Below are 20,901 nucleotides of genomic sequence, written 5' to 3' on the forward strand. Positions count from 1 at the left end.
GAGAAGAAGTTACAAGTATTTGTGGACGGAACTACGTTCCACGTGACCTAAAAACAGCCTTCCGGTTCCGGTTCTGAAGACGCCAATACAATTAAAGGAAGAAGAAGAACTTCAACTTGAGATGTGAACGGAAAGGTTGGATTCAATTTACATGTTATTACCTTCGCCCAAGGACAGGTGTTGCATTTAGGTCGGTTTGTCTGTCTGTCTGTCTGTGTCTGTCAGTTTGTGTGTCTGTTAATTGCAAAATCGAAGATTTTTTTCAAGTATATTGGTCAGTTGATTTTGTTATTCTGTGTGTTCGTCTGTCAATTGCCGACAGGTCACAATTCTAAACCGACCTTCATGAAACTTAAGTTGTAGAGGTCGTCTCAACTGAGAAGCCTTTTGATTTTGAGGTCAGAGGTCAAAGGTCATCTTGAGGTCAGATTTCTAAAATCATTTTTCATCCCATTGTGACTTAAAATTTGAACAGGATTTTCATGTCAGCTTAATGAATTCAACCACCAATTTTTTTGAGGTCAACATAAGCCGAAAGGTCAACATAGGCCGAATTTCTAAAATTGTCGTTTTTCATCTGATTCACTTGAAATTTGAAGAGGAGCTGAACATTTGGTCATTGAATTCACCCAACCAATTATTTTTGAGCCCAAATTTGTTTTATGGATTTTGCAAGTACCACATGTTCTGCACGACGTCTTCTTCTTCTTGTTATTCTGTCTGTCCGCCTGTTTGTTTGACTGCACAGAACTTTCGTATTTTTCTCTGCTTGTCGGATTGAGATGTAATTTTCAACATTGGTGCAACTACTCATGCAGAATGTTTTAGTGATAATTATGACGTCATAGGTCACGTGGTGTGGCAAAAATGTTGGAAAAACTGAAAAACTTTGGACCTCTGTATCTCTGAAACCGCACTAAGGAAAAAAATTAAACTTGGCACATAGCAAGTACTCCTCATGGGGAATGAGCCTGATTTTTTATTATGACATTAAAGGTGCCTTCATTATGACGTAATAATTACACGTGTAGAATACTACATCCGATCAGTATGAAAATTTTTGAGTATCATCTAGGGATAAAATGGTCCACAACTTTTTGCATAACATCATCGATCACATGATTCGGCAGTCATATTGTTTTTTTTTTTTTAAATACCTTCAAAAATCTTCTTCTCCAAAACTGCTGAACAGATCGAAGCGAAACTTTATACATATGACCGCCTATCCATAAGGAACAAAAGGTTCTCACATGTGATGTCATAGGACACATGCTTTGGTAGCCATATTGGATTTACCCTAAAACATATAAAACTTCTTCCCCAAGGCATGTGTGTACAAGGTTGTTAAGGAATAATTGATAGGTCACATGGTTTGGTAGCCATATTGAATTTAAGAAAAATATTAAATAATGTTTTCTCTGGAGCCACTTAATCAATTGAAGTGAGACTTCACAATTGTGATCTAGTAGTGATGGGGAATAAATGTTTTAACTTTCAACCTGATCAGACACATGGTCTGGCAGCCAAAATTATAAAATTTATTATTATATATTTTTTTTGGATAAGACACACTTTGCTGTGCCTGGATGGGTTTGAAGGTGGAGAAGTTGCAGCTGAAATGTGAATCCAATCCAGGTTCCTCCTGATGACTTAATCTTTGCTTTTTGCTTGTTTGGTTCCTTCTGATTACTCCAATGCAGGACTGTTCCAAGTTGGTCTTCCATTTGATTTGAATTGAATTATTTTTAGTCCCATTCTAAATTAAATTGAATAATAAGAAACATCACAGGTCACGGTCAGGTGGCCAATCAAAGCGGGGTTGCATCAAAGTGGGATGTCTTGGTACCCGGTCATCACTGCCAGCAGTTATAAAGTGGCAGTTCTAATTATGTATCTTATTAATTACGTAACACACCAGTACACAAACACCACACAAAATACACCACAAAAAACAAGTCCTGGCGAGGGTCTGCAATCTTTGATCGCTCTTTTTCTTGTTTTTGTTTTGCAATCGATTATTAGATTATAATCTACCCCCATGCCTGCATAAATGCCAAAAATTATGACATCACATGTCACATGGTTTGGTGGCCATCTTGGATAGAAAAACGCACCTTATCCAATTAATACGAAACTTCACACATGTGTTCCACTACATGCATGGAAGCAGAATATAAATTTATGATGTCATAGGTCACATGGTTTGTTAGCCATCTTGGATTGAAAATTAATAAATTTTAAAAATCTTCTTCTCCAGAACGTCTGGACAGATTGAGGCAAAAATTCACACACACTTTCCCAAAGACATCCTTTCACAAGTTTGTTAATTTCTTATTGATAGGTCACATGGTTTGGCGGCCATATTGAATTTACCCTAAAACCTTCAAATATCTTCTCCAGAACAGCTGGTCAGATCAAGGGGAAACTTCACATACGTATTGCACATGAGCAGTGAATACAAGTTTGTTAATTTCTAATTGATAGGTCACATGGTTTGGCAGCCATGTTGGATTCAAGAATTATATTAAATTATGTTTTCTCTGGAACCACATATCCTATCGAAGTGAAACTTGGCAACTATCACACACAATGTCTGCTTATATGGAAAAATTATGATGTGACAAGTTATATGCTTTGGACTCCATCTTGGATAGAAAAACGCACCTTGTCTGATCAACACAAAACTTAACAAGCATGATCCACTACCCCATTAGAGGGAGAATTTAAATTTATGTTGTAATAGGTCACATGGTATGGCAGCCATATTTGATTGAAAATTAATAACTTTAAAAGTCTTCTTCTCTGAAACGGCTGAACAGATTGAGGCAAAACTCCACAAATATGATCACCTCTCCATGATGAACAAAAAGTCCTCCCCCCCCACCCCACCACCCCTCCCTTTTGATGTGCGACACATCGTTTGGCAGCCATATTGGATTGAAGGAAACATATTAATTAATGTTTAGTCTGGAACTGCTGAATCAATAAATATGAAACTTCAGAGTTATGATGTAGCAGTCATGTGGAATGATGAGTTGAAATTTCAACTCGATCGGCCCATGGTTTGGCAGCCATGTTGGATTGAAGGAAAAATATTAAGTAATATTTACTCTGGAACCGCTGAATCAATATTTGTGAAACTTCACAATTATAATCGAGCCGACATGTGCAACATCGGTTTAAAATTCAAACAGATCAGCCACACGGTTTGGCAGTCAGAATTATTTAATTATTTGAATCTGAAATTTTTTTCGATTTGTTTTTTCCAGAAGGCTCACTTGGCTGCACCTGCATGCGTTTGAGGGCACAGGAATAGCAAATCAATTGAAGCCGATGATGTCCCCAGCAAAAAGGGCTAACTGCATCAGTGGTGGTGGTCGTATGGCAGCTTAGCTGCCGGGGTAGCTATCATTTCTTGAAGCGCGACTGTGTCGCTGATGCAGTGCCCCTCTACCAGTACACACACTGGAAATGGTACTCGTTTCGTCAACCTAGGAAGGATGACAGGCTGAGTCAACCCCCTGGTGTATTAATTTAGCGGCCGACGGGGCTTAAACTCAGGACCCTAGGATCCCAAGCCGCCACCCTAACCACTGAGCCAACACCAGGCTACAACTGCATCAGTAATAAATAGATTGAACACTTTGTGCTACTCGGTTCGTAACTCGTCAGTCCCACACTGTAGCGAAGCAGGGCTGTATTTGTATCACTATTAAATAATGTTTTCTCTGGAACCACATATCCTACCGAATCAAAACTTTGCAACTATCATCTACAGAAAGTCTCATGTTGTATCAAAGGCGGATGTCTGGGTACCTGGTCATCACTGCCAGCAGTTATAAAGTGGCAGTTGTAGTTTATTATTATTATTCCTTGTCACATACAAAACCTGTCCACAGAATTTCATCCGGATCCGTCAACATCAACATCTTTTTGAGATATCCTGCACACAAACAGACAGACAGACAGACAGACAGACAGGGGTGAAAACATAACCTCCTTCACCTACGGTGGCGGAGGTAAAAATATAAAGTCCCCACACTTGTCTGCTTCAGCCAAGCGTTGAGGTGCGTGGCGTATATAGAGTCTCACGGCTCTGAAAGGACCGTTCAACTTCAATGAAGAAGAAGATTCCGAGGAGGAGGAAGAAGAAGAAGAACCCTCGGAACAGGAACAAAAGAAATTGTTTTGTTTGCCCTTACCTGTTCTCACACTTCCAGTGTTTTGAGATGGCTGAAATAGCGATTCAGCTGTGACGTCGATATTAATCGATAAGTTCGGCCGATATCGGTCAACATTTGCCACCACAACGCGAGTGATTTATTTATTTCCGATCAATGGGACTGGGAGCACTGTATTTGTATCGGATGAAGCGGCGTTCTTCAGTGTTGTGTCGCCGGGGTCGGTGTGCTCCCGCGTGTCCGTGACATTACTCCTTAAACCGGCGGAACCCCGCGCTTCTCAAGGTTCGTCGTCCGTGGTCCTTGTACTTCGTTTCGAGCATGCCTCACTCGATCTGCATGGTGTCCGACTTCTTCCACCCGAACGCCGGCGGTGTGGAGAGCCACGTCTACCAACTGTCTCAATGCCTCGTGGAGAGGGGCCATCGAGTGGTGGTGGTGACGCACGCCTACGGAGACCGGGCGGGCATCCGTTACCTCACCAACGGCCTTCGTGTGTACTACCTCCCTCTCCGGCCGATGTACAACCAGGCCACCGCTCCGACGCTCTTCCACAGCCTGGCGCTCCTTCGCTGCGTGTTCATCCGAGAGCACGTGACCGTGGTGCACGCTCATTCGGCCTTCTCCAGCCTGGCTCACGACGCCTTGTTCCACGCGGCCTCCTTCGGCCTCGCGTCCATCTTCACGGACCACTCGCTGTTCGGGTTTGCCGACGTCAGCTCGGTGCTCACCAACGCGCTCCTGCGAGCCTCGCTCGGCGGGGCGACGCGAGCCATCTGCGTGTCGCACACGGGTCGTGAGAACACGGCCCTGCGGGCGGCGATGCCTCCGGGCCGCATCTCGGTCATCCCCAACGCGGTCGACGCGACCCGCTTCACTCCGGGCCCTCCGACTGGAAATCCTGATTCCACTTGTCACGACCGTGCTCACCTTCCTCGGAGTGTGGACCGACGGTGTGCCGGCGTCACCGTGGTGATCATCAGTCGGCTGGTCTATCGTAAAGGTGAGCTTACACATCTGTCTGATGGGACACGTGTCTCCATTTACCTGCTACAGGTGTTCACCTTCGCACTGCCGTGTCTGAACTAGTTGGTTATTTACTCAAAGTACAACTTTGGGTTTGAGCCACAGCACTGGTAATCGATTAGTTTCCTGATTTTATTGGTTCACCAGCGCCAGCCGGAGTGACCACTATATTCGTTATGTTGGGTAGTCGATCTAGTCGGGAAAAAATTCAATTATTATGTTTTTTTTTATTTTGAGATTTGGTCTACCCTCATTATCAGTATTTAAAATGGCGATTTCGATGAAACTTGGTTGGCTGGTTCATAGCATGACCTAGTTGTGTGCAAATGAGAACCGTTGCTATGGACACCACCGTTGCCTAGCAACGGACCTTTGAAATATTTTTTTAAATCATTAAAAAAATTATTTTTTCGAAATTAAAAAATCGGGCCACGAGCGACTGTGGCCAATACATTCAGCCATATTGTCAAAAATTTCCAGCCGGATCCGATGAAAACTGTCGGAGAAGATAGACTTTGAATGAACCCTGGTCGAAAACAATAAAAAAATGAAGTTCGTTGTATCTCAGAGACTATGAGTCAGATATACATGAAACTGGTATGGTCGGTTCATGGTATGTCCGAGTTATGTGTGAGAAAGAACCGTTGCTCTGGACCCCTCCGTTGCCTAGCAACGGCCGAACAACCTCCAAATGTGGGGGTATTTTAACGAAAAAACTATCTGCAGCATTAACCCTTGAAGCTAGAATCATGAATTTTCTTGTGCTTAGTTCTCAGGTCATTCCCCATCGAACGGGCCCATCGCGTCAGGTTCTATTGGGTAGGCGACTACCCATGTCCGCCTACCGGCTTGTCTGTCTGTCTGTCCCTCTGTCTGTCTGTTCCTCTGTTTGGTCCAGTGCTCCGTTAATGCAATGGCGAGTTCGATGAAACTTGGTTGGTAGGTTCATACCATGACCTAGTTGTGTGCAAATGAGAACCGTTGCTATGGACACCACCATTGCCGAGCAACGGACCTTTGAAATTTTTGAAAAATCATTAAAAAAATAATTTTTTCGAAATTCAAAATTCGGGCCACGAGCGACTGTGGGCAGTACATTCAGCCATATTGTCAAAAATTTCCAGCCGGATCCTATGAAAACTGTCGGAGAAGAGACTTTGAATGAACCCTGGTCGAAAACAATAAAAAAACGAAGTTCGTTATATCTCAGAGACTGAGTCAGATATACATGAAACTGGTATGGTAGGTTCATGGTATGTCCTAGTTATGTGTGAGAAAGAACCGTTTCTATGGACCCTCTGTTGCCTAGCAACGGCCGACTACCCATGTCTGCTTACCGGCTTGTCTGTGTGTCTGTCTGTCCAGAGCATAACTCCGTGCACTTTGATCCGATCTTGATGCAACTTGGTTATGTGTTCGATATCAATGTCTGGTTGTGTTTTCCTGGATGAGGGCGTGGCTCGGCCCATTGTGGGCAGAGCCACACCCCAAAAAATAGCCATTTTTAGGGGGTAGTCAGATTAAAAATCTATCTTCTCCTTGGGAATTGACTGAATGGAATGGGTTCTTCGGTATTTGAAGAGCAAAATGAATTATCTAAAACTTGTCGTTGCCCGATTTTTCATTTTCGTCACAAGGTCAAAAACTTAGAAAATTGCGAATTTTGACATAAAAAATCATACGACCGCCAAAACTTTGAGAGCTAGGATGACAATATTTTTTTGTGCATAATCTTGAGGTCATTCCCCACCTAAAGTCTGGAAACCATTTTGCTCTATCTCGAACACCTTGCCCGTGGCGCCCCCTTCAAGTTTGTTTTTACGCCGATTTCATCAAAGTATGGATAATCCGAGGAGTGCGAAATGCCACATAGCCTATATGACGTTGTATTGTTCCTGGAATGTTCTGGAGGAAGTTTTGCACCAAAGGTGCAAATCCTTGACCTTTGACCTTTAAAGGCCACAAAGGTCAAATTTTCAAAGTTGTGGGAATTGAACCGGGTTTTCGACCTTCTTCGACGAACTAACTCCAATAAGCTGTAGCACGTATCCTGTTAAATTATTTTAATGGCCACAACATTGTTTTGTGACCTTTAAAGGTTATGCAAAGGTCAAATTTTTAAAGTTGTTGAACGAAACCGGGTTTTCGACATTTTGCAGCTAATAACCTGTCACCCGTACCACATCATGTTGATCATTTTTATAACTTGGTCAAAAATCATCACATTGTCTCATCCTTGACTTCTGAAACAATCTACATCGTCAAATACCGCTCATGAACCATTGTCGTCTTCAGACTTGTTCTATCTTATTAATTATAACATGTCCATTCACTTTAAGCCGGCAACACCAAAACCTGAAATTTAGAATCGGGAGTTTAGGATCATGAGATGGGTTGTGTGGGAGTGGAGTAACGTCGTCGAACAAGACTGTACGGATATGGATTACTAATACGTGTGCTGTGATTGTTGTGCAGGTGTTGATCTGTTGGCAGGTGTACTCGCCCAGTTGGCTGCAACACGTAGCGATCTGAACTTTGTGATTGGTGGTGAGGGGCCCAAACGCATTGTGTTAGAAGAACTCCGTGAGCAGCATTGCCTGCATGATAGGTACGTCACACGTGATGATCACATGACCAACATACTTGACCTGACTCTCGCCACTCCATCCATCATACTCACCTATTTAAATGCAAGTTTTTGTTTGAACAGAGTAAATGCTGAATGACACCTCATTTAAGGGCTTTTGGGTCCGGACAGTTCGGCTCCGTCGGTATCATTTTTATTTTTCGATATCGATATACCGGTGGGTTCCTACCAGTATATCTGTACTGTATTAAAATAAATTTTAAAAAATCTTTGCATGTTCCAAAAATATGCAATGGCCCATTGCATATTCATATATGACGCACACATCATTGACACACATGGCTCGCCCTCCACCCTCCATGATGAGAGCGGTTATTGCCGGTATGACTACACCAGTATCGCTTCATACCGGTATGACTATTGTACCGGTATGAGTATTATGCCAGCATGACTATCGTTGATCGCCATACCGGTGTGACTATTGCGGATCGCTGTGCCAGTATGACGATACCGGTATCGCTTCATACCGGCATGACTATCGTGGATTGCCGTACCGGTGTGACTAATGCGGATCGCTGTGCCAGTATGACGATACCGGTATCGCTTCATACCGGCATGACTATCGTGGATCGTCATACCGGTATGACTATTGTACCGGTGTGACTATTGCGGATCGCTGTGCCAGTATAACGATACCGGTATTGCTTCATACCGGCATGACTATCGTGGATCGCCGTACTAGTATGACGATTATGCCAGCATGATTATCGTGGATCGCCATATCGCTGTGCCAGTATGACGATACCAATATTTCTTCATACCGGCATGACTATCGTGGATCGCCGTACCGGTGTGACTATTGCGGATCACTGTGTCAGTATGACAATACTGGTATGACTATTATGCCAGCATGACTATCGTTGATCGCCGTACTGGTATGACTATTGCGGATCGCTGTGCCAGTATGACGATAACAGTATCGCTTCATACCGGCACGACTATCGTGGATCGCCATACCGGTATGACTATTGCGGATCGCTGTGCCAGTATGAAGATACTGGTGGCGCTTCATACCGGAATGACTATCGCGGATTGCCATGTCAGTAATCAGCACAGGCTTTCTAAAGCACACCCGATTTCATATTAATAACCAATTGGCAATTGCTTTAAAAACAGCCATGAGGGTAAAGAAAAACTTGATTACTTGTATGGAGCTCGGGTGTTGATAGTTAAAACTTAAAACCTACTGTACCTACTTCCTGATACGTCTTGACCACATACTTTCCACTCGTCCAGGTGTCGCCGAGACGCTGAGTGTGTCAAAGGTTTTTAAAATCCTGTACGGTATTTAAAGATTGCACAAATCATTCTTCGATTTGTTGGTGATGTACTTGTTTTGTTTTTTTTTTAATTATTTATTTATTTGTTTCTTTTGTTTGGTACACCGGTATATTCGGAATTCCAATCCCGGTATGATCGACATATCACCAGACCCTACGTTCAGTGCACGCGGAAGTTTACAAATGTCGATACGCAATTTTTAGTTTTGTGCCTTGGGTGCGCACGTGGGTGGTGTATAGGCTCAGGCTTAGAGCCGCTGGTTTGCACAACTACCAGAAGTTAAAAACAAAAAAAAACAACAATATAATGACAAACTATTCAGTGAATTCCTTAAAAAAAAATTTTATCTAGTTTTTTTTAGGGAGATACAGAGTCAAGGCTCATGGAAGACCTAGAACATGGAATGTATCAGGACACATCATAATTAAAGGAACAGCAGGGCCAAGGAGCAAATTAAACTGAGATGGACAACAAGGGATGTGCAGGTAAGGATGAAGGGAAAAAACAGAATGCAGGGGGTTGATAAGATGATATGATAAGATGGATACAGAAGCAAAAATTTTTGGGGGTGAAGGGTTTGTGGTTTAACGAGGGCAGAAAAGATCATCGTTTTGGATGGGGGACAATCTGAGATGGTGGTAAATGGCTGTCTTGAAACCCTGGAGGGAAGAAAGCGATTAAAGAGAATGTGGAAGTTGGTTCCACAGATTGGGGGGGGGGGGGCGGGGAGGAACAAGTGAGTTTAAGAGCGAGCAGTGATTCTGGGTTTTGGAAGTTTCAGCAAGAGGGGGTTACTGATGGACCGTGTGCACCCTGCAGATACAAGGGGTGGGGAGGTGGGGGGGGGGGGAGAGGAACAGACAAAGAGCAGAGGGTGCAAGATAAAAAAAGAGGTGGGAAAAGACAAGAGACTTCAACCTGTCTGCAATGAAGAAGCGATAAGGCCATAGACTCAGCTTCATCACGAGAAATTCCAATAATCTTGAAGGCCTTGGTTTCCATGGCATCGAGTTGAGCAAGATGCGAGTCAGGGGAGCCCTCTAGCCCCTTCCATTTTGACACTACTGCCCAGAGGGGAGAGCAGTACTCCAAGCTGTGGATAAAAATCCTTGTAGGGAGACGATTGTACTTATAATTACCTTTTCATCGATTGTACTTCACCGAGAAACCCAGAGTGGAAAGAACACCAGAAACTTCAGTAATAGTGTAGTGGATAACCATTAACCACAACAATTGTGCATTTTATGAGAAAAGCATGAAATTTCTAATATAGTTAGTACATACCATCTCTATTATAATACCAAGCTTGCACACTAAAAACTCGGCTCGCCGTCACACGATCCCTATGAAATTGCTGTGGCACTTAGTGGACATGCCGACAATGTTTGGGGAGTCTTGGCGTTCCATAGTACCGCTTGCATTTTGCACAATGCGTATTTTTGTCATTCCCTGTGTACGGTCTGTCGTCTGCCACCAGCTATGTTGTACTGCTATCCCGTGCATGTGCACGGGTATCGCTAGTAATGTTTATTGTCAGATTTGACCTCTGAGGACTGTGAGAGGTCAAATCCAAGATGGCCACCAGTCCACCTGGTCTAATGTTCAAATGCGCTTAATTTTGGAACCAGTGTAGAAAAACATTTAAGGTGTCATTTCCAACTAAATTGGGGATGCCCGTTCATTTGGTGATACTTTTGAGATCGCCAGAACCCAAGGACATGCATTTAGATCAAGGTCAAGGTTAAATTACGTTAACTTTTGGACATTCTTTTGCTAATACATTTATTTTAGCTTCGACACTGGATTCGATCTATGCAATAATAGTGAAACTTCGCTTCCATTTTGACACTATTAGCACTAGATATCCACATATCTCTACCAAATTGCATAACAACTTCCTTTGAAATATCATTTCTATCCGGCAAACTAGTACGAATCAATGTAGCTCACGATAACTATCAATCTTCCCACTCGTATTAATTTTCGAATTGGCACTATCCAGAATATCCGAATATCCTATTGGTAATGATCAAAATCTAACAGTCTCCAGAACAGAAGCACAGTGCAATGCACTTGATTGCAGCGTCCAGTGCACCCTTTCTCGCAGTGACAATGGATCAATTCATGGCACGATTGTGATGCTTCAGGGAGAGTGGTCCAAAGCGGCTGCCACCCAGTTGTTTCCCTTGTCCAGCCCCAGCCAGATTTATCTGGCATCTCAGGATCCAAGACCAATGCCTGGTTCCAACAGTTGGCCTGGTAGCAAGTGCACTTTGAGTGCTGCCTGGGATGGAGGAATGTTCTCCAGAGTTCTAGACTTCTGTGTGAAGAGCTGTTTCCTGGGATCATTCATTTCCGTACTCTCACTGGTTCGGTCTACATCAGCACCGCAAATCGCTCTAGCAGTAACATTGATCCTTCACTGATCTCACTTGGCATGCATAGGAGTTCATTGAAAGCATCATTCACCTCTGGGAAAGACTTCCAAGTTTCCCAGGCAGTCTTCTTTCCTCTGACAGCGAATGCAGATACAGTGTCATGCCTGGTGAAAGCGTGAAGGACTGGGAGAGTCTGACACTGTGTTGGATTCATTGTGGCAACCATTTCGTGAACAGCAATGTACTGAAAGCTTGACCCGACACCAAAGACAACCCACAGCTCATCAGGAGCTGTCTTGCTGAATGAAGCCACAGCCAATACCACGACATCAGTATCAACGGTATGTATGGTCACCTTCTTCCACCCCTTTTGCACAGCATCTGCCACATGCAGAAGTAGACGAGTGTCGGCCTCCTCTTGCGAAAATGGGGCAAGGCGGGCCAAGTATGACTCAGCAGGAGAGCAGAGGACTCCACTTCCATCTGTTGCATACAGTTCCTTGCCCTCTGCTAGAGGAAGATGAACAGCTTCGCGTGACAGGAAAGCAAACAATTTGGTTTTGTTCTCATTGCATCGAAGGAAGTCCTTGCAGTTCTTTGGCATCACAGTAGAAGGAGCCACCTTTTTCCTAGTGCCCTTTACCCTCTTCTGTCTGGTTGAGGCTTTCAGGCTGGCAGGTAGGTACACATCCCAGACAAGGTCGATGCAACTGCTTTTCTCAAGTTGAGCAGAGATGTTTGGTGCAAACACTTTCTCCATACTCTTGAAATGTTATTGATGGTCCAGGATTTAGCATTTTAACCACAGCTGCACCATCGAGAATTGTTGCATCAGCCACAGGCGCACTATTGTTTTCGAGCATCTGCTTTAACCCCAATCTGCATTTTTCCTCCAGTTGACATCTGGCGGGGCTGCATGGTTTTCATGTGAGAAGAAATTGTCCATGTTTCCATCTCGTGTTTGACAGATGTACAGGCTCGAAAAGAGACCACAGTCACTCTTCAGTGCTGCGAGCTGTGCCTTCTGTTTTGACTTAATCTTGACCGGTGGCCTATTGAACAGTGGCAACTTGTTCTTTGCAAGTGTTTGTGTGATAGGTGTTGTACACTGTTCTAGCCTTTTTGTTAAACTTGGTGTACTGCTCCTCACCGAGGGTCTCGATCCTTTTCACAGTTTCAGCAACTTGGGTGTCCATGATGTCCCTTGTGTCAATGATTAGTAGGTCTTGGCTGTGTTCTAGAAATGGATTCCCCATCTCTTCCAGCACTGTCACAAGTGCCTTAACCTCCTTCAGGAATGCTGCTTGCACTCCAGGTTGCTGGTCATGGTGATGGTGTCCAGTGTCACCAACACCATCCTGTTGCTTTATGGCCTGTTCCTCAAACTCTTAGTGATCCGAGCAATGACATCTCAACATGAGACATGAGTTTAAAACAACAACATGAGTTTAAAATGACATCTCAAACATGAGACACCACTGGGTGTTCATTTGCAAATTTCAACTGATTGCTTATTTTTGGTCAAATTTTACCTTGACCTTGACCTAAATGCATTTCCTTGAATTCTCGCGATCTCAAACGTATCATCAAATGAATGGGCATCCCCAATTTAGTTGGAAATGACACCTTAAATATGTTTCTACACTATTTGGTTCCAAAATTAAGCGCGTTTGAACATTAGACCCGGTGGACTGGTGGCCATCTTGTATTTTGACCTCTCACGGTCCTCAGAGGTCAAATCTGACTTCCCTCCACATCTGAAAATAAACATTATGGTATATACTAACTATGCTAGAAATTTTGTGCTTTTCTCATGAAATACACAATTGTTATAATATGAGAGCTTATCCGCTGTCCTATAAAACAACAATTAAACGATAATCTTTTCACATTGACTGAATGCAGGCAGCACTCGTCATATTACAGAATGTTCCAGAGGCGCTTCTCTATTGGCTACTTTACGGTATTTTGAAAACTAATAGTCAGTTTCCATGTACATCAGCATCGTACTGGTTGCAAGACCTTAAAAAAGAAAATGCAATATGCCATGGGAAATTACATGTTCATTTAAACAACTCTCCAACCACAACAGCCTGGTGGAACTGGGTAATCTGCCGGGATATTGTAATATGCTGAGGGGTTCGACTTTGAGCACCTCTCTCCGGCACGCTGCTGCGTCCGCTCCCTTGTATGGTCTCATCAGCGTCCTGGTGGCATTCTCTGTTTTTACCATCGGAGGTTTTGAACCTTCCCCAACTTAATTTAGGTTGGTTTACGTGGCAAATCTGCCGTTTTGCCTGGGGAACGGCACTATATTACGGGGCCACATCTATAGTGTTTTTTTCATTTATTTTTTTTCATTGTCACTCAAGCTGCATCGTAGTTGTCCTGCGGTATATATCCGGTGTGTGTATATGTGTGTTTTATGTCAATAAATCAGTCACAAACCACTTGATGCACACAGATGATCAATTCCTCATCGGTAACGTGTTGGGAATGGTCTGGTCACACGAACAACGTTTTTGGTTTCACGGGTTCAATTTCATCCACAATATTTCATTTTCACGCATGAAGTATTATTTTCTCAGTCTTTAAAGCCAGGTTTTCACATGTGTTCAGTTTTGAGTCCCTTGACTGTTGGTATTGTGAGCAGAGTGACTCTTCTGGGTGCCTTGGATCATCGGCAGGTGAGGGACGTTTTGGTTGGGGGAGACATCTTCCTGAACACGTCTCTCACTGAAGCCTTCTGTATGGCTATTGTGGAAGCTGCTTCCTGCGGTCTGCAGGTAATATAGACCTTCCTCAGGGATGAGATGACTTGTAAATTAGAAGGTAGCTGAGGATGCAGGTCGTTTGTCATAATCGTTTGTTTTTTTTCACCTGCATCCACTTTCTGTGACATGGCAATAAGTCTTTTATTGAAGATCACAAGGAGTTGATGCTCTACATCCCCTGGCTTTTGCGTGGTATGAGGAATAGATATCTGAAAAATAAAAGCTAAAGGATTTTGAAATCTGATGTACACAAGCCAAGTTACTGAAATGGTTTCCATGACAACATAATTCAGCCAATCACTGCCTTGATATATTCATGTTGAGATAATGTCATGAGAAATAGATATCTGCAATATAAAAGCGAAATGTTCAACTGTTTTTGAAATATCATGTAAACAAAAGTACATGGACAGATGATCACTCGGACGGAGCTCATTTTTGATGACCCCCATCTCGGATCTTTCGAAGGGGCTCGGGACATAAACATTTGGCACCATATTAGTAAGACTCAGCCATAGTGTGTGAACTACAGTGTTTTCTATTTATTGTGTTTGATAAATATAAAATATTTTATTGTCCTTGTTTATAAATGATTGTTTTAAGAGCAGCTCAGTGGGTAAGGCCTTGTTGTATTTCCTCTGCCCATGTGGTTTCATTTCCCAAGGTTACTCAGCTGGCCTGGCGATGGCAAAGCACCCACAGCAGTTTGTGTAAGAGTAGGATGGTGTAGGAGGAGTGGGGGAGAGGGGGGTTACAGATTATCTCCATTATCAATGGATATCAGTCGTGATGTCAGGTGTCATGCAACAAAGAACGTCCACCATCCTTTTGTAAAAAATAGTCCTCTTTGCTGATTGCTCATTGTTCAACATTGTCTGAGTATCTTACAACATTGATGGTTTTTTTTGTTCAAGTCACCAACTTATTATTATAATAGGCATTAAAGAGTGGATAACCCACTATAATTGATCAAGATGTTTGAGATATCATCAGATATCCCCAAAAATGAATGCAGGGAATTTTAAGAAAGATTTTGAAGTATTTAATGTTACCATCTTTCAGGTGGTGAGTACTCATGTAGGTGGTGTGCCAGAGGTTCTGCCACCAGACCTGTTGACGCTCTGCAAACCAACTGTACGGGATCTCTGTGCTGGGGTCATTGCCGCCGCTGACCGGTTGCTGGCCGGAAAGGCTCCGGATCGCGCTACCACCCATGCACGTGTACGGGACTTCTACGACTGGCGGGATGTGGCTAGCAGGACGGAGAAAGTGAGTAACGATGACTCTTCTCAGAACGATAACTGAGTACATCCTAAAAGTGCAAAATGGTGTCTTTAAAGACTTCATGGATGAGTACTGTAAACTTGTTATGCCTCCACAGCCGAGGCATTGTTTTTGGGTTGTCTGTCCAGCTCTCCGTCTATGTCCGTGTGTCCAGCCCCAGCGCGATAACTTGTGAACCACCGAAGGGATTTATTTTATTTTATTATTATTTCTTACAAAACTTGGTACAAAGGTGTATTATGATGCAAATATTAACTGATTAGATTTTGTGTTTAATTGGGTCAAATGTCAAGTGTCCTTTGAAAATCATTCTGCAAACCATAACTCTAGTTGGAAGCGTCTGATCTCTCTCGCGTCTGATCTCTCTCGCATCTGCTCTCTCTCGCATCTGCTCTCTCTGCTCTCCCTCTACTCTCTTGATTTATTTATTTTCCTTCTTCACGTGACCTTCAACTGAGATCAAACATAACAGTGGGTTGGCATCTAACATGGGCAGAGACATATCCATTGACTCATTTGCATGAAATTCTACTTTCGAGCTGAAACATGGTGTAATATCTTTGTCTCACTGAAGTTCTATGATTGGTGCGTAACACTAGGATTTTTCCCTTGTTAATGAAATATGGGGAACATTGCCATTAATGAGAAAATGCCACCCTCATTGAGAGCTTGCAGCATGTTAGCATTTTCTTTTCTGCCTCATTTGTTATTAATCATTATCTTTTGTAATCCTCTTACATTTCTGCCATCCTCCAAGCCAGTAGCTGAGTGGGGAGGAAGCCTCAATGTCTTTCTACAAAGTTGTTGCATATAATATGCTCACCACACTTCTTTTTCCCTTGTACCACTTGTAGGTGTATGACATGGCAGTCATTGACGACCTTCCATCTCTTTCTGACCGTCTGATGGGCTTCTCGCGTCGCTGTGGTCCGATTTCAGGAGCTGCGTTTGCTTTTCTTGCTGTGCTGGACCTCTTGCTGCTCTACGTGCTCGCCTGGTTTTATCCGACTGACCTTATGGACCGTGCAGTCGACTGTCGATCTCTGCGTTTCACAAGTGGCCTCGCAACCTTTCAGCAGAACAAAAACAATGCTTGTGGTCACACGTGTGACCAATGTGGAGTTGCACATGAAACCGAGACAGGTTCCCCAAAATCCAATGCCGTTTCATCAAAATCGGTTTGCAAGCCATTGGGCAAGCATGCTGTGAAACATCCTGCTAATGGTTTGATACATTGTGTGGAGAAAGCATCAATGTCACCGTTTAATGCAATGGCCATGTGTCAGCAGGCCAGTGGAAATACAAGGATTGATAGCTTGCAAAGCGAAACGAAGAACTACACCATGTCAAAGACAGATTTGCCCTGACATGCCAGAGCAAAGAAATGATCAAGTAACTGCACCCAGTGATTAATGTGATTAATGAATTGGCACATAAGGTTTAAAAGGGTTTAGATTTTACTTTGGAGTGTAAATTTGGTGCTGAGGACTTTGAAAGTAAATGTTCAGGATATTACACACACGAGTGAGTCATATGAACTTCAGGAAAGCAATAATTTTTATTATAGGGGAAGGTTATTGTTGTCAGTCTTAAATATTTTTGCTATTTCAAATAGGGTTACTATCATACCTCTTTTAACAGACAAGATAGGTTCTTGGGACTTGTCCGTGAAAAGAGGTCATTTTAACATGGTGCCTTTGGGGATGCGTTTCCAACAGTGTTAATTATTGCTCCATAAATGCTATATGATAGCTTCCGTTGGTAATTAAAAATACAGTATGACGTTTTATAGATAAAATGAAGATTTTGTTAACATAAATAACATATGAAACTAAATTTAATAACACTCACCAGTTAATTATTTCGGAGCTTGCCGTGTTGTACATACACCACCGCTGCCTCACTCCGACTGCCCACCTACTTACTCCTCCTTGGCAACAGTGGAAGATGAGAGGGAACAGCTACTCCTGGGAAGACGGGCCAGGCTGCGGCCTATCCTCTTGCGAAGCTTCAGGTTTATTCACAGAGGGCATCGAGGGTTAACTGTCTCGCCTTCCTCTTCATGTTGCGAAGCATCTCCATGTAGGGGCAAAACCGTTGAACATATTTTGCTTAACTCCTATGCTTTGCTCTCTATCAGGGTCATTTTCAGCGACAAACTCTAGTGTATCACACAACATCCTGTAAGCATCACTTGGTCTTTTTGCTGAGGAATTTTTCTGGTTTTGTATATTCTGAGTATTCGGCCTTTTGTTTAGCTTGCTGTTCGTCCAGCTCCTGCAGCTCCTCATTTGTTAAGCTATTTCCATGTGATGTCAGCAGCTCCTTAACATCGTCAATATCTACCTCATCAACTCCAGCTTGATTGGTTAGCTGGACAGTGTCCCTGATGATGGCTTCCTCCACCTCAAAGACTGTAAAGTCGTGACAGACACCTAACCACACTTTCTGCCACGCATTGTTGATGCAGGTTTTGGTCACTTCCTCCAAAGCCCTGCTGATGTTTTCAATTTCCAGTTTTATGTTCATTTATCTTTTTTCCCAGAATTTGGCAATTCACTCTTGATCTGGACCATTTGTTGCGATTAATTTTCTATCTTTTTTAACTAATTTTTTTTTTTTGAATTGAATGGATATTTTCATGTGTGTTAAGCAAAAATCCGTTATAAAGAGGTATGACTGTATTTATAAGATCAGCTGGACTAATCTTGAGTAAACATCTGAACGGCTGTGTGTAAAATTTAAATAATTAAATACTCTATTTTTCACCTGTCTTTCCTCCATTCTTTCTATTTGTCCAGACAATTTTAGTCTAGATTTATATATTCTCACATTTCCTGGGATTAGTTCAAAGTCTGTCTCTGATATATTAATTTCTTATAAAATAATCCCATTTTACGTTAAGCATATTTCTGCATTTCAAAAGGAACCGTTTTTGTAAGGGTCCATGTGGATGATCCATAAGATCGGTGAAACTATTCAATCAAATATTTTTCATTTTTACCTCCTCGGTTAATGTTTCCACAAAGCGATTTGGAATTTTTTCAGTTTACCTTTGTTAGTTTTTACCCAGTTTTTTTTTCGTTTTTTTTTTTTTTAATTTGTCGTCCCAGTTTTTACCTTTCTTTTTTGTGTAATTTCCCCCCCCCCCCACCTCCACATCTGCTATTACAATTGATCCGAGATATTTAAACCAATTGATTTGTTTTAAATACGGCCTTGTTTTTATTACATGGGGTATTTGTTCTTGTCTGTTCACTAATGTTATGTCACATTTCTTTGCTAGTTATTAAACCAAAGGATTGGGTTATTTCTTCCATATTTAATAGATAAGTGTAGGGTGTCCACAACTTACCATTCCAAATTCGAACTGTAATTAAAAAAATTTAAATGGGATACAATGACTAGGCTTGCTTGCTGCATGTGAAAGAACCTTTCTTAGTGTTATTATGATTTGTCAATATTATTTTCTGAATCTCATTTGTGGGGGATGTGATGTGTGTATTTCAAATGATTCACTAACCTGTTCAACATCCTCACCATGAGTCCTTGGCAGGCCTGTGCCCTTCCTCTGGGAAGCTACAAGTCTCCATACACTTTTTGTTCCACTCACAAATCATTTTCCTCTGGTGGCTCCTCCCATAGGTCATCCTGAAGCTTAGTAAAACCTGTGTTTCTGATTTGGTGTCTATAAATGAGGCAACACACGACACTTTTTTTTCTTGTGGGTATGCCAGTTGCAGAAAATGTTTTTTCACGTGTCATAGGAGACAAGAAAAGAAGAAGAAGAGCCCTTCATTTCGTGTCTTCAAATGCATATAGCTGCCGAAGCAGTTTTCCATTGACTCGGGGCACAATTCTGGGTGGGTTGCCACTCTGACACAGGATAGTCGAATGACTCATTCTTCCCAGTAATGTGGTACTCATTGAAGTACCAAACCCTGGATGTGTCTCATGTACATATTACTGATAACTGTATTTTTTTTTTACAAAAGGACAAGGATATCGGTTAACTTTATTAGCTTTTCTACTTGATTCCTCCATTTAAATAACCCTGGTTTTCTCGTTTATCGAATAACGTTTGAATGTGTTGTTGGCCTACTTGAGACTTTCCTTCAACTAGCCACCTTGTTAAAAGCATGTAAAGTAAGTTCTCTTCTGTTCAAAGTGAAGGCAAATGCAACTTGCCAATGTTATGCCAGTGGAGTTGTGCTGTTATAAGCCATGATGTGTTCTCAGGCAGTCTCATTAAACACCATCGCATGTATGTGCTGCCTTTTTAACCATGCAAACCGAGTGATCCTACTATTTAAAAATATGGTTGGTACGACAAAACTTCAATTATAGATACAGAGACATTTGAATGACATTGCCATAAAACAGACTAACAACAAAACCACAAAGCTTTTCGTTGTGCTCTCATCAGGTGAAATTCGCACAAAGTGAATGAGGTAAGGAAGAAGAACAGTCTAATAGACACGTATCAACAAAGTAAATTCCGATTGGATGTTCTCCACTGAAGCGTCATTACCTTCCAATGGTTGAGGTGGGAGGAGCCTGTTCAGTGTTCAGCTCTCCAATTGGAGTTTACAGAGTCTGAGGTGGGGCCACTGAGGCTGTTGCAGAATCCTCTTCATCAACATCTGTGATCATGAGACGAGTTCGTGTTCCTTTCTTCTTTCCACAAATAAGCAAAGCGAGTGGACAAACTCTTTTTACTGACATTACATAGGGTCCACTGAACAGATAAATGTCGCTTCCAGTATTCGGAGATGTGTTATACTTCGTCCTCTACTCAATAGCTTGAATGCATCCACATTATACTGTTCAGCAGTTTGCATTCTCAATCAAATGCTGTCCAATAGCAGATGCACATGACGTTGGGATTGATGCTGGGACCTTCCTACAAGCACATACCAGCTGTATTCGCAAACCAATAGTGTTTTTCCTGATGGACAAAGAGACGTGCTGTTTGATTATGTCAGTCAGAGTCTAGGTAGTTCTGCCTACATACCGAACATCACACCGGCACTTGAACTCATAAATATTATTGCTAAGTTTTGAGGCAGGCAGAACATCCTTCTTAACTTCAGCAATCAGACGTCGAGAGGTGAAAATCACTCTTGGACGAACAGCCAGATCCGTGTATGAGACGCATCTTTTAATTTGTTCCTCATATCTTTGCGATATTTTCCCTTTCCAAGGAATCTTGATGTAGACCGGGCACTTTTCAGGATCCATCTTCCGTTCATCTATAGCAGTGAGGAATTTGTGCATAAACCTCCTTATGATAAACTCAAGATATCCATTCTCAATGAGGATGCGGCAAT

At 42.4% G+C, this 20,901-nt stretch overlaps 1 protein-coding gene across 1 annotated transcript; it reads left to right on the plus strand.

The window, feature by feature from the left end:
• Positions 1–4,057: 4,057 nt before the first annotated feature.
• PIGA (phosphatidylinositol glycan anchor biosynthesis class A) lies at positions 4,058–19,838 on the plus strand. The gene is made up of 5 exons (XM_085860582.1): positions 4,058–5,184; positions 7,683–7,815; positions 14,167–14,299; positions 15,350–15,556; positions 16,426–19,838. Exons 1-5 carry the CDS (start codon positions 4,503–4,505, stop codon positions 16,936–16,938), a joined length of 1,668 nt encoding a protein of 555 aa, XP_085716708.1. The 5' UTR covers positions 4,058–4,502; the 3' UTR covers positions 16,939–19,838.
• The last annotated feature ends 1,063 nt before the right edge of the window (positions 19,839–20,901 follow it).

The sequence above is a fragment of the Eptatretus burgeri genome, chromosome 16, assembly GCF_056783735.1.
Source record: "Eptatretus burgeri isolate ZD-2024b chromosome 16, Ebu_testis_v1, whole genome shotgun sequence".
Classification (NCBI taxonomy): domain Eukaryota; kingdom Metazoa; phylum Chordata; class Myxini; order Myxiniformes; family Myxinidae; genus Eptatretus; species Eptatretus burgeri.

What these genes read in the sequence shown, in the direction of transcription:
- PIGA (XM_085860582.1), top strand. Translation starts at nt 4,503, where the DNA reads ATGCCTCACTCGATCTGCATGGTGTCCGACTTCTTCCACCCGAACGCC. An exon ending in CAGCATTGCCTGCATGATAG is followed by an intron (nt 7,816 to 14,166) that starts GTACGTCACACG and finishes TATTGTGAGCAG; the next exon opens with AGTGACTCTTCTGGGTGCCT. An exon ending in TGGCTAGCAGGACGGAGAAA is followed by an intron (nt 15,557 to 16,425) that starts GTGAGTAACGAT and finishes TACCACTTGTAG; the next exon opens with GTGTATGACATGGCAGTCAT.